The 25,446-nt window shown below is 44.6% G+C and overlaps 1 protein-coding gene across 2 annotated transcripts in view; it reads right to left on the minus strand.

Moving 5' to 3' along the window:
* FGD5 (FYVE, RhoGEF and PH domain containing 5) overlaps positions 1–25,446 on the minus strand; it is a 188,933-nt gene that overhangs the window by 133,651 nt on the left and 29,836 nt on the right. For both annotated transcript variants that reach the window (XM_073591768.1, XM_073591767.1), the window contains exon 3: positions 2,978–3,107. In XM_073591768.1, the coding sequence (XP_073447869.1) occupies positions 2,978–3,107 (130 nt within the window). The remainder of the gene's footprint in view (positions 1–2,977; positions 3,108–25,446) is intronic.

The following is a 25,446-nucleotide window of genomic DNA, read 5'->3' on the forward strand; positions in this document are numbered from 1 at the left end:
TGTGAAGCATGGGGGTGGCAACATCATGCTTTGGGGCTGTTTCTCTGCAAAGAGAACAGGACGACTGATCCATGTACATGAAAGAATGAATGGGGCCATGTATCGTGAGATTTTGAGAACAAACTTCCTCCCATCATCAAGGGCATTGAAGATGAAACGTGGCTGGGTCTTTCAGCATGACAATGATCCCAAACACACCGCCCGGGCAACGAAGGAGTGGCTTCGTAAGAAGCATTTCAAGGTCCTGGAGTGGCCTAGCCAGTCTGCAGATCTCAACCCCATAGAAAACCTTTGGAGGGAGTTGAAAGTTCGTGTTGCCCAGCGACAGCCCCAAAACATCACTGCTCTAGAGGAGATTTGCATGGAGGAATGGGCCAACATACCAGCAACTGTGTGTGACAACCTTGTGAAGACTCATGCCGCGTACACACGGTCGGACTTTTCGTCTACAAAAGTCCGACAGCCTGTCCGACATACTTCCGACGTACCTTCGGCGGACTTGCGGCAGACTTTCTTACGAACGGACTTGCCTACACACGACCACACAAAAGTCCGACGGATTCGTACGTGATGACGTACACCGGACTAAAATAAGGAAGTTCATAGCCAGTAGCCAATAGCTGCCCTAGCGTGGGTTTTTGTCCGTCGGACTAGCACACAGACGAGCAGATTTCGGGGTCCGTCGTACTTACGACGTAAAGATTTGAAGCATGTTTCAAATCTAAAGTCCGTCGGATTTGAGGCTAAAAAAGTCAGTTGAAAGTCCGGAGAAGCCCACACACGATCGGATTACCAGCCAGCTTTAGTCCGTCAGCGTCCGTTGGACTTTTGTAGACGAAAAGTCCGACCGTGTGTACGCGGCATTACAGAAAACGTTTGACCTCTGTCATTGCCAACAAAGGATATATAACAAAGTATTAAGATGAACTTTTGATATTGACCAAATACTTATTTTCCACCATAATTTGCAAATAAATTCTTTCAAAAATCAGACAATGTGATTGGATTGGTTTCCACATTTTGTCTCTCATAGTTGAGGTATACCTATGATGACAATTACAGGCCTCTCTCATCTTTTTAAGTGGGAGAACTTGTACAATTGGTGGCTGACTAAATACTTTTTTGCCCCACTGTAGCTATGAATTGGAATCAACGGAGAAGGGGACATTGGGGTTGAATTACTAAAGTCAAATAGGCTGTGCAAAATGCAATTGCCCTCTGCGAGTGCAGTTGCTCCAGAGCTTAGTAAATGAGGTAAGGCTTCACTTTGCAAAGAGAATCCAATCATGACCAAAGAAAATGTTAAAAAATGCATTAATGCTTGCACATGATTGGATGATGGCAGTCAGCAGAGTTTCTGCTCATTTACTAAGCTCTGGAGCAACTGTACTTGCAGAGGGCAATTGCATTTTGCAAAGTGAACAGTCTATTTCCCTTTAGTAAATCAACCCCATTAACAAGGTTTTTTAGGGGTGTAAAGGGCTTTAAAGGATAACTCCACTATCTTGGGAAAAAAATAGCAAATTAAAAATTAAAAAAAAAAATAGACACCAGTCATATTGTAGTTGAAAATTAATAAAAATTACCTTTACTTTTCAGTCTGCAGCTCTGTAATTTTCTGTAAAATGCGATAGGGCAACCTGGAGGCGTTCTGGTACACAGATGGTATACAGAACCCTCCCCCACCCCCTCTGCACTAAGTTACAAGTCAGAATTTTGGGCATCCCCCGCAACAAAAATGTAATTTGTGGTGAGATATTCCCAAAGGGAGATCACGTCTAAGGGATGCAGACTCTGTCACTTTCCTCATTAGAGCACTGCAGGTGCTGCAGCTGATTGATAACTATAAAATCACTCCCATTCATATTCACATGCACAACAGCTATTTCTTCAGAATAAAAAAAGGTCGGAATGAGCAACAAAGGTAAAATCCCTGCAATGTACAGAGATCACCCAGAGGGGAAGGTTTTTTTTTTCTGGAGCTACTATTTAGAGCTGAACATAAGTAATATTATTCTTATTATCACTCTGCTCTCTCCTCCTATCAGCAGGCTCCTCGTTAGCATATGAACACTGCTGCACACCTGACTGGCATCTTGTGTTGCTTCTCTCTCTACCACTATGAGCTCTGCAGTACAAGGACTGCAATAGGTTGAGACCAAGTCAAATCAGGTACCTACACTGCTTGCATTTAAAGATGAAATTCCATGATGAGCAAATATTGTATAAATACAAGTCATGTGTATTCTTCTGCAATCTCGGTGTGCTTTGTGTACCTCTTCCAGATCTGTGCAGTAATCCAGTGTGAGACTTCCTGTAATAAAGACCGATCACTGCTGTTCTCTCTCCTTGTGCAGGGTGACTGGTCTTGTCTCCGCCCCCTCCTGTAGTTTTTTTCAGGCAGCCTGTAGTGGGTGGAGCCTCTTGGGCCCCTCCCACAGCTCTGCTCTCTCTCTCCTTGTGCAGGGTGACCGGTCTTGTCTCCTCCCCCTCCTGTAGTTTTCCGCAGGCAGCTTGTAGTGGGTGGAGCCTCTTGGGCCCCTCCCACAGCTCTGCTCCCTCTCCTTGTGCAGGGTGACTGGTCTTGTCTCCGCCCCCTCTCCTGTCGTTTTCTGTAGTGGGTGGGTGCTGCTGGGTCCCTCCCACAGCTCGGCTCTCTGCATACTGTAGGTTATGTACAGCACAGTGATGATGTCACTGCTACTTTTATAAGGTAATATCTGTCTTTGCAAAGGCATTTGGTGCACACAAAGTGGATTTATAGCTTATGTGACCAATGAGGAATATTTTAAAATTTAAGTTTTTGTTCCTGAAGTTCAGATTTAAATATCAGGGATCCTGGATCTGTTCTTGTGCCAAAAAGACGGCCCCTTATTGGCCTCATTACTTAACCCTTTCGTGCCTAATGCTTAGCCATCATGCTTTGGGAATTCTTTGTCCTGTGATAAATGTTTATAAAGATACCAAACAAAGTTACCTTCTGCAGGCCGCCACTTCCGCCCGAGCTGCTCTCTTCATCTTCAGAACTCTTCTGCTCTTCGTCGGAGGTGACGTCCTCGGCGTTGCCCATAGGGATGGGGCACACTTTGTATGGTTCAGTGTAGGCACTGCAAGCAGCAAAGCAATAGATCTTATGAACACCTTACACCTAACAACTTTCCATTCAATAAATCGACATTGGAATTATCTACAGTGCCTTGAAAAAGTATTCACACCCCTTGAAATTTTCCAGATTTTGTCATGTTACAGCCAAAAACGTAAATGTATTTTATTGGGATTTTATGTGATAAACCAACACAAAGTGGCACATAATTGTGAAGTGGAAGGAAAATGATAAATGGTTTTCAATATTTTTTTTACAAATAAATATGTGAAAAGTGTGTGTGTGTGTGTGTGTGTGTGTGTGTGTGTGTGTGTGTGTGTGTGTGTGGGGGGGGCATTTGTATTCACCCCCTTTTACTTTAATGCCTCTAAATAAAATCTAGTGGAACCAATTGCCTTCAGAAGTCACCTAATTAGTAAATAGAGTCCACCCGTGTGTAATTTAATCTCAGTATAAATACAGCTGTTCTGTGAAGCCCTCAGAGGTTTGTTAGCGAACCTTAGTGAACAAACAGCATTATGAAGGCCAAGGAACACACCAGACAGGTCTGGGATAAAGTTGTGGAGAAGTATAAAGCAGGGTTAGGTTATAAAAAAATATCCCAAGCTTTAAACATCTCACAGAGCTCTGTTCAATCCATCATCTGAAAATGGAAAGAGTATGGGACAACTTCAAACCTACCAAGACATGGCCGTCCACCTAAACTGACAAGCCGGACAAGGAGAGCATTCATCAGAGAAGCAGCCAAGGGGTCCATGGTAACTCTGGAGGAGCTGCAGAGATCCACAGCTCAGGTGGGAGAATCTGTCCACAGGACAACTATTAGTCGTGTTCTCCACAAATCTGCCCTTCATGGAAGAGTGACAAGAAGAAAGACATTGTTGAAAGAAAATCATAAGAAGTCCTGTCTGCAGTTTGTGAGAAGCCAAGTGGGGGACACAGCAAACATGTGGAAGAAGGTGCTCTGGTCAGATGAGACCAAAACTGAACTTTTGGCCTAAAAGCAAAACACTATGTGTGGCGGAAAACTAACACTGCACATCACCCTGAACACACCAGCCCCACCGTGAAACATGGTGGTGGCAGCATCATGTTGTGGGGATGCTTTTTTTCAGCAGGGACAGGGAAGCTGGTCAGAGTTGATGGGAAGATGGATGGAGCCAAATACAAGACAATCTTAGAAGAAAACCTGTTAGAGTCTGCAAAAGACTTGAGACTGGGGCGGAGGTTCACCTTCCAGCAGGACAACGACCCGAAACATACAGCCAGAGCTACAATGGAATGGTTTAGATCAAAGCATATTCATGTGTTAGAATGGCCCAGTCACAGTCCAGACCTAAATCACATTCAGAATCTGTGGCAAGACTTGAAAATTGCTGTTCACAGACGCTCTCCATCCAATCTGACAGAGCTTGAGATATTTTGCAAAGAAGAATGGGCAAAAATGTCCCTCTCTAGATGTGCAAAGCTGGTAGAGACATCCCCAAAAAGACTTGCAGATGTAATTGCAGTGAAAGGCGGTTCTACAAAGTATTGACTCCGGGGGGCGCCATACAAATGTACCCCCCACACTTTTCACATATTTATTTGTAAAAAATGTTGAAAACCATTTATCATTTTCCTTCCACTTCACAATTATGTGCCACTTTGTGTTGGTCTATCACATAAAATCCCAATAAAATACATTTACATTTTTGGTTGTAACATGACAAAATGTGGAAAATTTCAAGGGGTATGAATACTTTTTCAAGGCAACGGATCGGCATCACATTTTATGAGACGATCCCCCTGCTCACCTTCTTCTCCTTCTATCTCTTACCCTTGGTTCACCCCTACGCGTTTTTTAGTACGCACTACAGTCCATTTAACATGGTGTGCTATGGATCTAGTTCACATCTGTGCGTTTTTTGGAAAGGGTCAGGGACTTTTTTTCTCCTGCAGCAGATTGCGTTTTGCATGTAATAGACTTCAATGGACGCACACCATTTTTGATGCGTTTTGCTGGGGGAGGGGGGGATTTTAGTGTGACTTTGATGCGGCTTTGATGCGGCTTTACACTCTCTGGCACTCAAGTAGCATCAAAGTTGCATCACGCCAGAGCGACTTGTTATGCAACCTGACAGGTCAAATCGCATGACAAGTCGCACCCTATAGGCGCCAATAGCAGTGTTCAAATCTGTGCGACGCCGACTTTGTGGTGCCACTTCGATTTGAAAAAGTTGTTCCCGATTTCGGGTGCATCTTGCATAGGCCTCTGTGCATGGAGCCCCACGGATGTCTTCCAAGTCGCACCTATAGTTGCACTGATGCGGCTTTGAAATGGTGCGGTTTCATGTGACGTGGTACGATTTCAAAGCTGCATGCAGTGTGAACGAGGATTTAAAGTTTCACCAAAGTCGCACTACATGAACAGAACTGTCTAAGAACTGGTTCAAACCAATGCGTTTTTTTATGCGTTTTCAGTTTTGCAGAAACACACTACAGTCCATTTAACATTTCCTATGGATCACGTTCACATCTGTGCATTTTATGGAAAGGGCCAGTGTTTTCTGGTTTTCGGTTCCATAGACTTCAATGGATAAAAAAATGTGTATTGAAAAACGCAAAATGCACCTGCAATGTGCAAACCGCAACCTGCAAAGGTGTGAATCAGGCCTAAACGTTTTCAGTGCTTTTTCAGTTTTAGCAGAAACCCACTACAGTTCGGTTAACATGGTTTCCTATGGGTCACGTTCACAGCGGTGCGTTTTTCACCAGTGCCTTTTTTTGAAAAGGGTCGGGGACTTTTTTTTTTTTTTTTCCAGCAGCAGGTTGCGCTTTTTTGGTTCCATAGGCTTCAATTGAAACGCATCAAAAGCACATTTAAAAAAAATGCAGTGATGCATTTCTGCTGGTTCCTCCTGCAAGACGACAGATACCTCCCAAAAATGCAAAACCCATCAAAAACGCGTGTAAAAAAAAAAAAAAAAACAAAACAGCAAAATGCATCAACCGCAACCCTAACATTCCTACTAGCCGAAAAATAACCGCGAAAGGCATAACAAAGTGGCAAAAACGCATGTTCAAAAACGCAAAACTCACCGAAAAGCACGCTGGAAAACGCATCAACCGCAACCTGAAAAAAAATGTGCTGGCAGGAATTACAAAGAACCCTCTTAAGCCTCCCTGTCTCTGACTTTATTAGGACAATGACCCAATACAAGCATGCAGATCATGAAAGTCAGTACAACCCCTGTACTCCCTTTTTGTCCCAAAGCCAAAACTGCAGTCTGATGAAATGAGACACAGAAACAGACCCAGAATGAACAAGGTGCATGTAACCTGATCCCACTTCACCTCGCCATCCAAGGGACTTTCACCATAATGTCTAAATGGCTTAAAATACACATCTTGGTTATAGTAAGTATTTACCGCATGCTTGCATTGACCGTGCATTGGTCAGCTCAGGTTAAGGCAGCTTGATGCCCCAGGAGGCTCATTCTCACGTGTGGCAACCCTTGCCGCCCCCACCATGGATTGCTTTGAAGATGGCATTTGACAGGTGGTGAGGAGGCGATATGTCGCCTCGTCTCATTCGTTTATTTCGTTTTTCGGAATTCGTTTTGTTTATTCGTTTTCGAATCGATTCAAATTTTTCTAATTCGAATTTGATTCAAAACAGTTTTTAATCAATTTCGAATAGTTTTCGAATTCGAAAAGTTTGAATCGATTCAAAAATCGCGATGCAATTGGAACGGAGCAGTCCATCAATTTCAATCGGCTGCCCTACGTGTGAGAAACGCAGAAAGGAGGTCCATGGGGCTCGATTCACACCTACCAGGTGCGACCAAGAATGGGCCTGTTGCTTTGCATTTTTTCCCCGCACACATTGCGCGTAGGCCAGGCAATTCATTGTAATGGGTTGCCCTATGCACGAGAAACACGGAAAAGAAGTTCATTACTCTTTTCCAAAAAATGCGCCACACCGTACCACATGGCGTGCAAAAACGCGCACGTTTTTGCAAATGCATTGGGGGTTAGACATGTGCCATTTGTTTTGTTCTGAATTCTTTTTTGTTAAACGAATTTCGGCAAATTCATTCATTCGGAAATATCCAAATTAAGGAAAACCCGTTTAACAAGCTTTTCCGAATATTCGAAAATTTGTAAATTCGAAAAAATTTGTAAATTCGAACATCTGAAATAATAACTAATAATAACATAAAACGGAGTTCCAACGACATATCGTTATTTTTTTTTTAAATTCATATATTTACATCATAATGTAGAATAATGGCAAGCATTATTCCTACACATTGCTAAAATTACTATTTTATTATTATTTTATTATTTTTTATTATATTTTTATTTTATTATATTATTATTTTATTTTATTTTCTTTCTTGGCATTTCCCATCTTGCTTGTGGGGCGTGTGAAGCCCACAAGCATAATCTTCCGGGATTCGCTGCTGCTGAATAACCAGCATGCACCGCCCGTTCACGCGCAGCGCAGTATGCACAGCTTGCGGCGCAGGAAACGTACCAGGTTGCCATGGCAATAGGCGCGGCGGCGTCTGAAGTACCCGCCCCTGTTGTGATGGCAACAAAGATCCAGTTTTCGAATCTTGCGAGCGGCAGTGGCGGCGGCGAGCCACACCGACTCCTGGGAATTATGACACAAAGCTCCGAGGAGACAGTGCGCCGCAGGATATGACGGAGATATCCGCGGGTGGGAAATTTAGCCAACGTTACGAATTATCCGAAATAACGAATGCCACATCTAAACATATGGAACGGAACAAATTAATAATAAATAATAATGATAATAAAATGTTTTTATTATTATTTTTGTTATTTATTATTATTTATTTGTTACATTTCATTTGTTTAGATGCAGCATTCGTTATTTCAGATTAATTCGTAACGTTGGCTAAATTCGTACTCGTTGCGTTCACTAACAGCCAAATTTGAAAGGCAATTACAATACCTATCATTTAATAGTTAATAGTTAAGTTAAAATTAGTTATTATTTTAGATTTTCAAGTTTTCGGGTTTTAGAATTTTGTTTGAATTTCCGAATTTTTTCAAATTTATGAATTTAGGTTCTTTTCAGAATTTACGATTTTTTTTTTCGAATTTACGAATTGCGATCATAACGAATGACCCGAAAAATGAAAAAAAAAACCCAAAACCAATGAAACGAAAACAAAAAAAACGAACACATTTTTCGGCAGTGCACTTGTCTAATGGGGGGTGCCGTTAACAAATACTGGCATTGCTACACGTCTGTTAAAGGGCAAATGAGTTGCTTTGTGTGTGATTTTGTACGTATTCCCGACACGTAAAGATCTGAACTTAGCCCGACTCCTTTCCAAAAAAAAACACCTGCTTGAAAACACAAAGATCTGAACCTAACCTAGATGTTTTGTCATTGTATGTTCATACCGGGGTTGCACCGATACTAGTATCGGTATTGGTGCCGATACCGAGCATTTGCACGAGTGCTTGCAAATGCTCTGGATCCTTAATCCGATACCTGGGAAAGAAGCGGCGACGTTGCTCGCAACCGGAAAGTCAGTGGGCAGAGAGTGCGGAGCGGAGAGAGAGTCCTCGACAGGCTGGCAACAGCGGGAAGGGAAGCTGGCAGGGGTGCAGCCGCATGTTCCATCAGAACCGGTGACCGGGGCCGTCACATTCCGTAACGGAAAGTGGCGCTCCATGTCTACGTCAGAGGTTGAACATCCCGACGTCTATCTTGGTACACCCTACACTCGGCCCGCAGGAAGCCAGCAGTGGACATCTTGGTACACCCAGCCCATATAGTTTGGGCTGGGTATAACTAGATGTCGATTGCTGCTTACTGTGGCCGAGTGCAAGGTGTACCAAGATGGGCGTCGCAGCATATAGCATTGCAAAATCCTTCCATTCCTCTCATCATTCATTTAATTTATTATGCCAGGCCAGCAATTGCCAATCAGTGCCAATAAGTGGCGTCTATCAGTGCCACCTATCAGTGCCAGCCATCAGTGCCAGCCATCAGTCAGTGCCACCTATCAGTGCCCATAAGTGCCACCTATCGGTGCCGTCTATCAGTGCCATCTATTAGTGCCAGCCATCAGTGCCAGCCATCAGTCAGTGCCACCTATCAGTGCCCATAAGTGCCACCTATCAGTGACCATAAGTGCCATCTATCAGTGCCACCTATCAGTGCCAGCCATCACTCAGTGCCACCTATCAGTGCCCATAAGTGCCACCTATCAGTGCCAGCCATCAGTCAGTGTCACCTATCAGTGCCCATAAGTGCCACCTATCAGTGCCCATAAGTGGCGTCTATCAGTGCCACCTATCAGTGCCAGCCATCAGTCAGTGTCACCTATCAGTGCCCATAAGTGCCACCTATCAGTGCCAGCCATCAGTCAGTGTCACCTATCAGTGCCCATAAGTGCCACCTATCAGTGCCCATAAGTGGCGTCTATCAGTGCCACCTATCAGTGCCAGCCATCACTCAGTGCCACCTATCAGTGCCCATAAGTGCCACCTATCAGTGCCCATAAGTGCCACCTATCAGTGCCAGCCATCAGTCAGTGTCACCTATCAGTGCCCATAAGTGCTACCTATCAGTGCCCATAAGTGGCGTCTATCAGTGCCACCTATCAGTGCCAGCCATCACTCAGTGCCACCTATCAGTGCCCATAAGTGCCACCTATCAGTGCCAGCCATCAGTCAGTGTCACCTATCAGTGCCCATAAGTGCCACCTATCAGTGCCCATAAGTGGCGTCTATCAGTGCCACCTATCAGTGCCAGCCATCAGTCACTGTCACCTATCAGTGCCCATAATAAAACCGTTTTATTCTTTTATAATGTCTTGAGTTACAGTTCTTCATAATTATATATAAGATATGATTAGTCTGTATTGTGCTTTGAAAACTGTCACATGACATTAAAAAAAAAAAAAAGAATCACAATCGCTATCAGCGAGTACTTGAAAGTATCGGTACTTGTCTTAAAAAACTGGTATCGGGACAACCCTAGTTCATACTCTTTTCAATCTAAAAACATTTCCATTTTAATCAGTTTGGATGTTGAAGCCAAACCGGCGAGTCGTCACAAAAACCGCCGTTTTTCGGAACTGCCGTCCATTAAAGTCCCACCAGCCGAGCCGCGGCAGGTGCACTGTTAACATCGCGCTTTGAGCCGCTAACGTTTTTTAGTTGGGGAACTAAATCTTGTTAATGAAGTCCGCGGACGGGGGGGGGGTGCCCACGCGGAGAAAACATATTTTAAACAGCTGCTGTATGCGGCGAGCGCAGGAACGACGCTGGGAGCCAGGGCCACGTGATCCAATAAGCGCACGCCAGGGCAGCAGCGCGGCGAGGCTGGCACTCGTGGCGATGCAATTAAATCCTCATCTTGGAAGATCGCGGGGCGAATTTTTTGACCGCGCAAGTGTAGATAATAATTCTGGGAGAAGGCTCCCGTCTGCCGCGGAAGCCATGACAATAAATACTAATGATGGAAGGGAGGCCGTTTTCACGGCGAGGGGTTATTGCTATCCTAGGCGGTAATCTATAATGTTATTATTGAGGGGACGGTGGATATTACATCCCTAGGGCACAAACTGATATAGAAACACGCAATGCGTGAAAACAGCGTCCAATTAGGAGACACTTCTTGAGACAATGGAGGGATTATTATCCGAATCACTGATATCCTTCATACCGGGAAGATGTATGGCTGTGACCATGTACAGATGTCTATATTTAAAGTGACTCCAGCACCAGATACACTATATTGTCAAAAGTATTGGGACACCTGCTTTTACACACACATGAACTTTAATGGAATCCCAGTCTTCGTCCGTAGGGTTCAACATTGCTTTGGCCCACCGTTTGCAGCTATAACAGCTTCAACTCTTCTGGGAAGCCTGTCCACAAGGTTTAGGAGTGTGTCTATGGGAATGTTTGACCATTCTTCCAGAAGAGCATTTGCGAGGTCAGGCACTGATGTTGAAAGAGAAGTCCTGGCTCACAGTCTCCACTCTAATTCATCCCAAAGGTGTCCTGTCGGGTTGAGGTCAGGACTCTGTTCAGACCAGTCATGTTCCTCCACCCCAAACTCGCTTATTCATGTCTTTATAGACCTTGCTTTGTGCACTGGTGAGCAGTCATGTTGGAACAGGAAAGGGCAAAACATCCCCAAACTGTTCCCACAAAGTTGGGAGCATAAAATTGTCCAAAATGTCTTGGTATGCTGAAGCCTTAAGAGTTCCCTTCACTGGAACTACGAGGCTCAAGCCTAACCCCTGAAAAACAACCCCACACTATAATCCCCCCTCCACCAAATGATTTGGACTAGTGCAAAAAGCAAGGTCCATAAATACATTGATGAACGAGTTTGGGGTGGAGGAACTTGACTGGCCTGCACCTCAACAAATAGAACACCTTTGAGATGAATTAGACCTTCTCGTCCAACATCAGTGCCTGACCTCACAAAATGTGCTTCTGGAAGAATGGTCGAACATTCCCATAGACACACTCCTAAACCTTGTGGACAGCCTTCCCAGAAGAGTTGAAGCTGTTATAGCTGCAAAGGGTGGGCCAACTCAATATTGAACCCTACGAACTAATATATGGAAAAATCAATACAGCGCTGTGTATGGTATAGGTAAAACAGCAGCCAACACAACTATAGACCCAAGTAGTAAGTGTAAATGTGAAAGTGTAGCGCTATAAAACCAAAAACGAACTGAAAATTGAAAAAAATCAGTATCTTAAACCTGAATTATAAAAGATATATATAAAATATGATATAATCATATCTTAGTGTAAAAATATACTGTGCAATTGTACAATACAAATGACTTTTCAAGGGTCAACTGTACATCTTCTGAGGGCAGCACCTGGGGTTGGCTGGTTGAAGGACCTTCCAGAATATTGCCTCCATGGCAATATTCTGGAAGGTCCTTCAACCAGCCAAGCCCAGGTGCTGCCCTCAGAAGATGTACAGTTGACCCTTGAAAAGTCGTTTGTGGCCCTCTATTGGAACACTATTTTTGTGCCGTTGCTGGTGACCGTGGGTGCTAAGCTGCCGCCTTGACCTGGGATCCATTGTGGCTGTTTAAGGAGATGTACCCTTCTGACCAGTTGGTCTTAAAGACTTTGTGACTTGGATGGCATAGGTCTCCCCAAGTCAACAACATCTGGTAAGCCCCTTAAGACCCTTGGTGGCGGCTCCTTCACCATTTTTACCTTTCCTGCAAGGTTAGTGGTCTCTAACATCTATATAGATTCCTGTGGCTTTATCCATATATCTGTTGCTCTGACTTGGGATCCATTGTGGCTGTTCAAGGAGATGTACCCTTTTGACCAGTTGGTCACAAAGCCTTTGTGACTTGGATGGCATAAGTCTCCCCAAGTCAATAACATCTGGTAAGCCCCCTAAGACCCTTGGTGGTGGCTTCTTCACCATTCCTACCTTTCCTACAACGTTGGTGGTTCCCTGTAGCGTTATTTATATATGTGTGTGTTTGGACTCTAATATATATTGGTTCTTACCGATTTGTGTTTGAACTGCTGCCTGTATATCTATATTTTTAGTTGGATACTTTGGTGATTTCTTCTTTCAACCTTGTCTCACCAGTTCTGCACATATTTAATGTATTGTACAATTGCACAGTATATTTTTACACTAAGATATGATTATATCATATTTTATATATATCTTTTATAATTCAGGTTTAAGATACTGATTTTTTTCATTTTTCATTTTGTTTTTGGTTTTATAGCGCTACACTTTCACATTTACACTAACCCTACGGACTAAGACTGGGATGCCATTAAAGTTCACGTGTGTGTAAAGGCAGGCGTCCCAATACCTTTGACAATATAGTGATGTTTCATATTAAATGTATGTAACCTGTCAGTATAACACCTCCAGGTATTTATAACCTCCCACAGGTTATAAATACCTTCATCTGCATTTCTCTCCAAAAGGCAAGCAAGAGGGATCCCGGACGAGCCCCTAGGTGTAGCAGCCCACCCCCCAGAGGAGACATTTGGCATGACATCTACAGGTGTGGAGAAGGGGGAGGCATAAAAAAGGTGGGCAGAGGATTCCTCACTCAGCTGCCCAGTCCTCAGTGTAGTGACTGGGAAAGGGGAGAAGGCAGAGATGGGGGTAGGTGAAGGAGGCAAGCAAGAGGCGCTACAAAAAAATTGCAGTATGTTCACTGGGGGAAAGTAGGAGCCCCACTGCAGGGGTATTTTTTTTCTTTAGTTCCTCAGAGTTCAGCTTTAAGTAATGTGTCACTGTATTGCTTCCAGGAATTTATTACCTCTCACAGACTTCACAGTACTCCCCCTGACAATGCCTTCATCTGCTTTTCTCTAGAAAAGGACAAAGCCATCTTTGTTCAGGCATCATCTAGGGTGTCTTCTTTCAGAAAGGAACCATTCGTACTAAGTTTTATAAATGTTCCACTACTCGGACATGCAGTACAGCGAGGGGGTTAATAATAGATTCGGAGGTGATTCTTCTGCTGATGTGTCAGATAGAGCTGAGCTTTTACATTTCCAGCCAGTAAAACACAGAAGAAGCCTGGAGCTGGGGGTCTCTATGGACGGTTTAATCCTCGGATGATTCTTCCGTTCGTTGTAATGTCATGGCTGAGTGAGAGCAGATTGCAGCTGGGGGGCTGAATGAAGATGGGCAACTACCAAGGGAGCCAGAAGACAAACTGATGGCCCACCAGAGAGAGCAAGCTCATCAGCCGAGCCATCGCTGCACACCAGTACAGCGAAACAACAGTAACTGCACGTGAGCACACTGGACCTGGATTAAAGTGTATCCAAACCCCAAAACAAAATTGTAGTAAATTGCAGTTTACCAATCCTTAGATGTGGTGGCTGCATTCGTTTTCTTTTTTCAGGATTTTTATCTTTTATCAAACGCTCACTCACTGTACTGTATCTATGGAGGAACAGCTTTTTTACCCTGGGAAGTAAGTGTGCTAAGACTACAGAACAAAGCCACCTCTCATCAGCTCTGTAACATAGGGGGAGGTTTTTTTTGTAGTCCACAGAGACAGCTGTAAACAATGATAAGAGATAACAGCAGTACTGGCAGAGAGCACAGGAAATTATTGCAAGAAGATTTCTAGCAGGATCAACAGATTTTTTACACTTATCAAGCAGATATAACAAAATACATTCAATGGAATATTTAACAGGCCAAAAGGGAGCTAAAAAGTGAAGTTCATTGTAAGCAGTGGCGGCGCGTCCATAAGGGCACACGGGCACCACCTCCTCTCTCCTGCCACCCTCTCTAGCACCAATAGATAGATTCATGCATTGCATGAAACTGTCTATGGCCGCTGCTGCCATCCCCTATTTAGGCGCCCGGCCCCTTTTCGGGCACCAGGCACCTGAATTACAGTGGCGGGGGGGGGGGGGTGGGGGGGTGTTTTTGAAGCACCTGATTAGAGCCATAGGCTCTAATAGGCGTTAAAAAAGGTGACCTGCGAGCGCCATGCTTGGCGCTCGCAGGTCACTCAGCTGTGTTAGAAAAGCAAATAAATATCTGCTTTCCTAACACTAAACCGCCTCTCCGCTAATCAGGTGATCGGATCTGTTACTCGTCACCTGATTGGCTGAGATGACAGGCGCTGTGATTGGACGCCTATCAGGCGTCCAATCATAGCAGAGGACGGAAAGAGAGGACGGAAGAAGACAATGAGGAGCATCGAGGAGCTGTCCGACCGAGACAGGGTAAGTGCAGACAGTGGGCACACTGGCAGCATTTGATATGGCACAGTGGCAGCATTTGATATGGCACAGTGGCAGCATTTGATATAGCACAGTGGGAGCAACTTATATGGCACAGTGGCAGCGTTTGATGGGCACAGTGGCAGCGTTTGATGGACCCAGTGGCTGCAATTGATGGGCACAGTGGCTGCGTTTGATGGTACAGAGGCGGAAATTGATGGGCACAGTGGCGCCAATTGATGGGCACAGTGGCAGCAATTGATGGGCACAGTGGCAGCAATTGATGGGCACAGTGGCTGCGTTTGATCATACAGTGGCGGCAATTGATGCGCACAGTGGCTGCGTTTGATGGCACAGTGGTTGCGATTGATTGTACAGTGAGGCTGCAATTGATGGGTTTTTTTTCTGAATTTTTCAGTTTATTTGCGCCCCCCCCCCCCAAAAAAAAATCTTGAGCACCAGCCGCCACTGATTGTAAGTGTTTACATACTGTACATTTGAACTGCATGAGAATATACCCAATACAAAAAAAGGTCACTGCCCCCACCTATAACTGGTCTTTACAGCAAGGAGCACTGGAAGGGCAAACGCATGTCAAAAACCAAAGAATTTCCAAGCTCAACTTACCAACCAGCCTGCAACCAACCAAATTAACCTGTCTAACAGTATGCATTAAAAATAGGGGTTTAGTTGCACACATTTGCAAATACATGCGTAATCTGCGGGCCACAGTAAGGCACCCTGTATCCTGCAGACCCTAACTCTAACTTTGAAGAGTCTCCACAGTGGGAGCACATGTATTCTAATGGATAGGTGAAGGGCAGATGCAGATGAACCTCACAAGAATACACCCAACCAATGCCAACTTCTTGAGAGTACACCTAAGCAATGTTGACTTCCTGAGAGCATACCCAACTGATGCTAACTTCATGACAATATTAACATCATGTGAGTACACCCAAGCAACGTTAACTTTATGATAGTACACCCAACCAGAACTAACTTCCTGAAAGTACACCCGACCAATGCCAACTTCCTTAGAGTACATCCAAGCGATACTAACTTCATGAAAGTACAGTACTCACAAACAATTCTAACTTCATGTGAGTACACCCAAGCAATGTTACTCTAACTTCATGAGAGTACACCCAAGCAATGCCAATTAAATGAGAGGACATCAAGTAGTGCAATCTAAATGAGAGTATACCCAACCAAAGCTGAATTCAAGAGAGTACATCCAATGCAATTATAACTTCTGGAGAGTGCACCCAACCAAAGCTAACTTCACAAAAGTACACCCAACCAATGCTAATTTCAGGAGAGTGCATCCAACCAATTTCAACTGCACAAGAGTACATCCAAGCAATTCTAACTTCAGGAGAGTGTACAAGCCAATGCTAATCTCATAAGTTTACATCCAAGCAATTCTAACTTCATGAGAGTGCACCCAACCAATGCTAACTTTAGGAGGGTATACAAAGCCAATGCTAATCTCATGAGTGTACATCCAAACCATTGCTAACTTCATAAATGTACACTCAACCACTGTGAACCTCACGGGAATACACCCAACCAATGCCAACTTCTTGAGGGTATATCCAACCAATGTCAAATCCCTGAGAGTACATACAACCAATGTTAACTTCCTGAAAGTACATCCAAGCATGTTGACTTCATGAATGTATACTCAACCAACGCTAACTTCACGAGAATATACTTGAACGATGTTAACATCATGTGAGTACACCCAAGCAATGCTAACTTTATGATAGTACACCCAACCAACCAGAAGTAACTTCCTGAAAAAGCCCAACCAATGCCAACTTCCTGACAGTACATCCAAGCAATGCTAACTTCACGAAAGTACCGCCGAACAAGTAAATGAGAGGACACCCATGTAGTGCAATCTAAATGAGAGTACACCCAAGCAGTGCTTACTTCATGGCAGTACACCCAACCAAAGATAAATTCAAGAGAGTACATCCAAGCAATTCTAACTTCAGGAGAGTTCACCCAACCAAAACTAACTTCACAAAAGTACACCCAATGTTAACTTCAGGAGAGTGTACAAAGCCAATGCTAATCTCATAAGTGTACATCCAAGCAATTCTAACTTCATGAGAGTGCACCCAACCATTGTTAACTTTATAAATGTACACCCAACCAATGTGAACCTCACGAGAATACACCCAACCAATGCCAACTTCTTGAAAGTACACCCAAGCAATGTTAACTTCATGAGAGTATACCCAACCAGCAATTAATTCCTGAAAGTATATCCAACCAATGTCAACTTCCTGAGAGTATATCCAACCAATGCTAACTTCATGAGAATATACTTGAACAACGTTACCATTATATCAGTACACCCAAGCAATGCTAACTTTATGATAGTACACCCAACCAACCAGAACTAACTTCCTGAAAGTACACCCAACCAATGCCAACTTCCCGAGAGTACATCCAAGCAATGATAACTTCATGAAAGTACACACAAACAATTCTAAATTCATGTGAGTACACCCAAGCAATACTAACTAAATGAGAGGACACCAAATGAAATTGTTACAAGAGTACACCCAAACCAAAAGTAACTTCATGATCCAATCAGTGCCAGGAAGTACACATTACAACACTAACTGCATGTGAGCACACACACACCTCCCAACTTTTTGAGAATAAAAATGGCCTGCATGTTAGCACCATGGCAAAGTAGGGGTTACCAGCAATCAGCATCCTTGTTACTGCACACGCCTTTCCCACCGCGCCGCAGACCCCTTGTGCTGCATTTCCTGTAAACAGGGAGCGTTTTCCTCCCCAGAGATAACCTGGCAATGAACTGCAGGAGGCTGACGTGGGGCCTGGGCGGCACACCCAGGAGTCAGGACCACGCCGAGCCAAGGCCGCCGAACAATGCCCTCTTAACCCCCTCACCTCTTTGAGTAGTGCAGCAAAGGGTTAAATCTTGCAATCCAAACCCCTGACAATGGTTTGAAAGGGTAAAGACTCAAAAAAAAATTTAAGTTAAGAACAATAGTTTGAGGGCCATCTCTATCCAGGTTTGGTTAAATGCTTCTGAAAAGGTCATTTAGTCCTTCTTTCATTCCAATCACAATCCAGAAATTGCTGAGTCTGATAAGGATCATGAGGGTCGTACATTCAAATCTTACCATGAGCCAATCTGCCCTTTATTTATTGAAGTAGACTGAAAAGCAGTTCTTAGGTTGGTCTCACCAAGAACATTTGGTAGAGGGATATCTGCCCTTAGATGCAAGGATCCCACAAGTACTATTACCTGCTGTTATACTCCTACTACACTGACAGTAATAATTATATGGCTCATTCATGAATCAGTATATTCTCATCACACATCATACTGGATCCAACCTCTCCAGTTGGCTATTGTGGCCACCAACGATCAGCACTGTGACAAACAGGAATAGCATATGTTGCCAGTACACCTCTGTCCATCAAGTAATTATAGCATACTGAAAATTATGCCAGTTTAAAATTTTTAAAGTCACATAGGACCACTTCAACAAGGCTTGTCTGTCACACATCCATAACATTGTATTCTGGATGCGATTTTCGCTTTTCTATTAAAAACTGGACTTTGATGGACTTGTGTTGGCAGCATATTCTGTTCTGGAAAATCTCTCTGCACAACAACATACTCCTCTGATGCTTCAAATTGGTAGTTTTGCTTGCAACCATTACATTGTCTATGACTGGCCTTGTGCTAAAAAATTTAAACTTCTAAAAGTTCTTCATCCAATGGTTAACTTTTATTATACAATTATAACTAGCAAAGTCTGGATCTCTAAGCATAATTTTGGGACTCTTGGAGAACTGGGTAATCACCCTGGCTTGTTCCTGCTTACTTTAGAGGTACTGGTGTTCCTGTTCACCTTAGAGGTGTAGGTGTTCTTGTTCATCTAGGAAGTGTGGGTGCTCTTGATCACCCTGGAGCTGTGGGTGTTCCTGTTCACCTTGGAGGTGAGGGTGTTCCTGTTCAAATTGAACATGTGGGTGTTCCTGTTCACCTTGAACATGTGGGTGCTCTTGATCACCTTGGAGGTGTGGTTGTTTCTGTTCACCTTGAAGGTGTGGGTGATCTTGTTCACCTTGGATGTTTGTTCAATAAGGAGGTACAGGTGGGTATTCTTGTTCACTTTAGAGGTGTGGATGCTCTTGTTCTTGTTCATGTTCACCTTGATGGTGTCGGTGTTCCTGCTCACCTTGGAGATGTGGGTGTTCTTGTTTGTCTTGGAGATGTGGGTGTTCCTGCTCACCTTGGAGATGTGTGTGTTCCTGCTCACCTTGGAGATGTGGGTGTTCTTGTTTGTTCTTGCCTTGGAGGTATGGGTGTTCCAGTTCACCTTGAAGATGTGGGTGTTCTTGTTCCCCTTGGAGGTTTGGGTGCTCCTGTTCCATGATGAGGTAAAGGTATAAGTTCCTGTTCACCTTGAAAGTGTTGGTGTTCTTGTTCACCTTGGAGATGTGGGTGTTCTTGTTGAAGGTGTGCATGTTCCTGTTCAACAAGGAGGTGTAGGTGTTCCTGAGTAACGAAAAAGGTTTCCTAATTACCTCGGAGGTGTGGATGTTCCTGTTCACCTTGGATGTAGGTGTTCCTGTTCTCTTTGAAGGTGTGGGTATTCTTCATTTTAGGGGTGTGGTGTTCCTGTTCACATTAGAGCTGTAGGTGTTCCTTTACACCTTGGAGGTGTGTATGTTCCTGTTTATCTTGGTGTTTTGGGTGTTAGAGGTTTGGGTTTGCTTTGAAGGTGTGGATGTTTCTGTTTATCTTGGTATTGTGGGTATCCATATTCATCTTAGAGTTTTGGGCACTCCAGTTAACCTTGAGGGAGTGGCTGTTCCAGTCCATCCTTAGGGTATGGGTGTTTTTGTTCACTCTCGAGGTGTGGGTGTTCCTGCTCCTCTTGGATTTGTGGATGGTCCTGCTAACCTTGGAGCTGTAGGTGTACCTTTACGCCTTGGAGGTGCGGATGTTCTCTTCCACCTTAGCGATGTGGGTGTTCCGTCCTGTTCACCTTGAAGGTGTGGATGTTCCTGTTCATCTTGGTGTTGTGGGTGTTCCTATTCTTCTTCAGGGTGTGGGTTTTCCTGTTCACACTGAAGGTGTAGCTTTTCTCTTCCGTCTTTAGAGCGTGGGTGTTCATGTTCCTCTTGGAGGTGTGACTGTTCCTCTCCATCTTTAGGGTGTGAGTGTTCCTGTTCCTCTTGAAGGTGTGACTATTCATCTCCATCTTTAGGGTGTGGGTCTGTTCACCTTGGAGGTGTGGGTGTTATATCCACTTTGGAGGTGAGGATGTTCCTGTTCATCTTAGAGGCGTGGGTTTTCTATAAACTTTAGAGGTGTGGTTGTTCCTGCCCCAGTTGGGGTGTTCCCGCTCTTCCCGTTTTTGCTCAAAATATAAAGAATTCATCAGGGAGGGTGAGAATGGGTGTGGCACATGTGTAGGCCCAGAGACCTAAGTGTGGGAATCACGCCAGCAGTCATAAAAACTGTGAGGTAATATAACTCTCCACCATCTACCAAATCTGAAAACTCAATTTTGGATGGTTTGATTGTTTAACGTTTTATCACAAGAATGCTGAGATGAGTTTGATCATACAGATGTTTACTTTTCTATTAAGAACTTTAAATATCCTGGCAGTTAAGAACACTTTGTCGCTGGGTTTGACTCACAAAGGTCTGTTTGATCCCTGGATGCCAGCGCTAGGATGGGGTTAATTGGCTCGCTGCGTTACATTAGGAAACAAAAAGTTCCAACTTAGCATTACAATCCTCGTCCAAAACGGAAGCGAAAGGAACACGAGCCGGCGAGGGCCATAAACAGGTCATTATTCCACTGCAAGCGTGTTCGGCATGGACATTAATCAGAGCTTTCAGCGTGACTTCATCCATTACTGCATGTTCGGACACGTTGGCTCTGCTGCTGTCTGCACTACCTGCGTACAGATGGCAGTGACTTATTATACTCAATTCATTCTGAATCAAGACAGCAGGCAGACATTGAAACCTGGACTCACCCTGCACACTCTTCATCCCAGGCCCTCCAGCCAGAGCTGGATTCAGACTTTCGGGGGGCCCATGGGGCCCTCATACACAGTAATTAAAATACATGCAAAATTGCCACATTTAGGGCTCGTTCAGAAACATGGCATAGGAGCCGGTAAAGACCAGCGGTTACGCTATGGTTTTACCACCTCCCAACTGCCCACCTGAACAAAGGTATACAGCCAATTAGGGGGGTACATATGTTGTGGCCACAATAATGGGGCACTATTCCTCCCACTAACACCAATGATGGGGCACTATTTCTTCCACTGACACCAACGATGAGGCACTATTCCTCCCACTGACACCAATGATGGGGCACTATTTCTCCCACTGACACCAATGATGGGGGACTTTTTCTCCCACTGACACCAATGATGGGGCACTATTTCTCCCACTGACACCAATGATGGGGCACTATTTCTCCCACTGACACCAATGATGGGGCACTATTCCTCCTACTGACACCAATGATCGGGCACTATTCATCCTACTGACACCAATGATGGGGCACTATTCCTCCCACTTACACCAATGATGGGGCACTATTTCTCACGATGACACCAATCATGGAACACTATTTATCAGGGCTGGGCTCAGCCCTTCCTTCTCTGAGCTGTCCGCTGAGCTGTTGGCTAATTGCCAGCTCCTATCTCTACACAGTTACTCAGCTGTTGATGATATCCTGCTCGTCAGTCCTGCCTACTTAAACCGTCCAGTCCAGAGGATCTCTGCCGTTGTCTTGGTCAACATCACAGAAATGATCTCCTGCGATCCTGTTCAAGACTTGCTGACATCCCTTCTGGCTCCAGATCCTGCTTGCTGTTCCACTACATTGATCCCTGACTTCTGGCTTGGCTGACTATCCGTTCCAGTTACTGAACTTTGGCTATGTTTTGACTACATTTGTTCTTTTTACTTTTATTATTAAACAAGTGTGATTTAACTGTACTTCTATCTTGGCCTGATTTCATGGTTTCTGATGCTATTCCTTCCACTGACACCAACAATGGGGCACCATTCCTCATAATGACACCAATGATGGGGCACTATTTCTTCCACTGACACCAACGATGAGGCACTTTTCCTCACAATGACACAAATGATGGGGCACTATTCCTCCCACTGACACCAATGATGGGGCACCATTCCACCTACTAATACCAATTATTGAGCCTTGTTTACCTCCACTATTGCTGGGACATATTCAACTCCCACTGACCACAGTCCGCCCCCCATAAAGCCTGAAGGGCAGTAAACTGGCCTTATTTTTGGAAAGATTGGAAACCCTCGATTTACTCTGACAGTGCTGGTCAGATCTACCGCTACAGGAAATTCTATTGCTGTACATGTACTTTAATGGTGTACCCTCAGGGGTGGTGACAATATTTAAGGGTGGAGCTACATTAAAGGGTTTGTTACCCCAACACTTCATATTCCTGATATGTGCCCGCTGTCTTCTATATTTGTAAAGCAACATTTGGGAGGGAATGACACCCTCTTGCTACCACCTAACACTCAATTATACATACACTTCAAGTGTTTGTGAAGGCACAATTATAAAAGTCACTGGCAGCCAATCTATTATACTCAGGCATAGCACGCCGTATATGTGTTTTCTAAAAACGAGGCTTGTAAATACCTATTTAGAGCGATCTTCAGGTCGGTCACGTGACTTGCGGCTGCTTTTCAGCTCCGATACATGGCTACTGCAGGAAGGGCCGAGATCTCCCTCTGACGTCAGTCGGAGAGATCACGTGGCTGCTCAGCCCCTCCCGCAGAAGCCTTGTCTCTGAGCTGTAAAGCGGGCGCAAGTCACGTGACCGTCCTGAAGATCGCTCTAAAAAGATAGGAGGAGGGGATGAGGGGGAGAGCCGAGCAGGGGGCGCGGATGACGGAGGGACGTACTCTGACCATGGTGGTCAGGGCTCGTCAGCCCTGATTTTCGTGGTCAGAGGAGAGAGGGGGATACAGGAAGTGGCAGGTTCAGGTTTTTTTTACAGTTTAGAGGGGGGCAGATTACACAGCACAAAGCGGAGTTCGACCCAAAAATGGAACTTCCGCTTTTCCGGTTCCTCCCCCCCTCCGGTGTCACATTTGGCACCTTGCAGGGGGGAGGGGGAAGGAGATACCTGTCTAATACAGGTATTTTGCTCCCACTTCCTGGCATAGATACCCAAGACACCAGCGGGTATCTACGCCACTTCCGGCGCCTTCTCTGTCCCCCCGCTGTCTTCTGGGAGACACACAGGTCCCAGGAGACAGCAGGGACCAGTGGGAACGCGCAATGAGAGTTGCACATGCGCAGTAGGGAACCAGGAAGTGAAGCCGCAAAGCTTCACTTCCTGATATCCTTAACGAAGATGTCGGCGGCAGCACCCGAGAGCCAAGGGACAGATCAGCTTCAGGTGCCGACATCGCGGGCGCCCTGGACAGGTAAGTGTCCATATTTTAAAAGTCAGCAGCTGCAGTATTTGTAGATGCTGACTTAAAAAAAAAAAAAAATCGGTGGAACTCTGCTTTAATCTGCTTTAAGGGACCAGGATCTGATTTTTTTTTTTGGGTTAACAAACACTTTAAACCATAGAACCTCTGGGGTGGAACTGGCAATATTCAGGGGTGGAGCTTCCCACTCAACATTACATTTTTTTTATTTCTAAAGCCCCCTTTGGGAGGGAAGGGGGCCCCGATTTAAATCTTACCATTTCCAATGAACACTCTTCCCCGCTGTCAGCAAAATAAAGCACTGTAAAAATCAAACAACCTTAGTGGGCCGGTCCTTGAAGAGGGGAGCAACTATGTCCGTTCCCATTGGCAAGAAAGAGGCGTTGAAACGCACGCAAACCACACCCCTTCCTGCAGGTGAGGAAGGGGTTGCAGGCATCCTGTTTCCTTAAGGCCCAGGCCCTGGAAACCATCCAGACAACAAAGCTGACTGCCGATTGGTTGGTAACAGCGATTTGCCTTATTGAATAAGCCCAACAGCGAAGTATCCTGTTAAAGTAACGGCATGGCAATTAGCACGCCCAATTATGCAATGTGAAGAATATTTTATAGAAAGTGTATGGAGCCAGACACTGCCTCCGAAGTACATTTCACCATTCATTACCTCTAATGGATCTGTTAGGATGAAATAAATGGGGGGCACGTCAGAAAGCAAGCCACGTATAAAACTCCCCTTGGAAATGCAGCTGTAAACCAAGGGCTGATTTTTAACAACTTGCCCTCCAGAAGATTTACCCCCCCTTCATGACCAGGCCATTTATTGCAATGCGTGCGACGCTGTACCCAAATAAAATTGCTGTCCTTTTTTTCCCACAAATAGAGCTTTCTTTTGGTGGTATTTGACCACCTCTGCGGGTTTTTATTTTTTGTGCTATAAACAAAAAAGTAGCGTCAATTTAAAAAAAAAAAAAACAAAAACAAAAAAAAAAACAATATTTTTTATTTTCTACTATAAAACATATCCAATAAAAAAATGAAAAAAATCGAATTTCTTCATCAAATTAGGTCAATATGTATTCTGCTACATATTTTTGGTAAAAAAAATCCCAATAAGTGTATATTGATTGGATTGCGCAAAAGTTATAGCGTCTACAAACTATGGGATATTTTTATTTATTATTGTTATTTTTTTTTACTAGTTATGGTGGCGATCAGTGACTTATAACGGGGCTGCAATATTGCGGCGGACAGTCAGACACTAACTGACACGTTTGACACTTTGTAGGAACCAGTAACACTAATACAGTGATCAAAGCTACAAATATGCACTGTCACTGTACTAATGACACTGGCTGGGAAGGGGGTTAAACATCAGAGGCGATCAAAGGGTTAAATGTGTGCCTAATAAGTGTTTGTGTGTACTGTGTGTTCTGCTTTCACTAGGGAAAGGCATCGGTCCATGTCCCTGCTTTGCAGGAACACAGGATCCATGCCTTCCCTCCTGTCAGAACGGTGATCTGCCTTGTTTACATAGGCAGACAGCCGTTCTCTCTCTGTACCGAAGGATTGGCGGGTACCGGTGGACATCAAGTCTGCGGTACCCGCAGATCAGCTCCTGCTGTGTATATTCACAGTGGGAGCGGGCCCCCTACCCGGAAGTGTCAGATCACGTACTAGGTACATGATCCAGAGTAGCAGTGCCACCTTGCCGCCTTATATATGTGGCACCCTCTACCTAAAGGTAGGTGCTGGAATAGGATTTTTTTAGTTTAGGGCCCAAGTGCAGGTAAATTTAGCCAGGCCTGTGCTATAGGCTAGGCCTGGTTGTTTTGATTTGGGACTGGGAGTGTTCAGTGCAGTGGTGGGTGTGGTCACCTGTGCTCTGATTCAGAGATGCCTCCCCTGCTTTCAGAAAGATGGTTCTGGAATGGGGGTTAGACCTGAAGTTTGACCAATTATCTTTCGGTATTGCAGAGGGCAGGCCTCTCATATAAGCCAGGGTCACATGCTGCCAAGAAGGAGTCTGGAATAAAGGAGAGACAGCATGGAGTAGTGAGGTGCTGTTCCGGGCGCC

This window comes from Aquarana catesbeiana, linkage group LG07 (genome assembly GCF_042186555.1).
Source record: "Aquarana catesbeiana isolate 2022-GZ linkage group LG07, ASM4218655v1, whole genome shotgun sequence".
Lineage (NCBI taxonomy): Eukaryota > Metazoa > Chordata > Amphibia > Anura > Ranidae > Aquarana > Aquarana catesbeiana.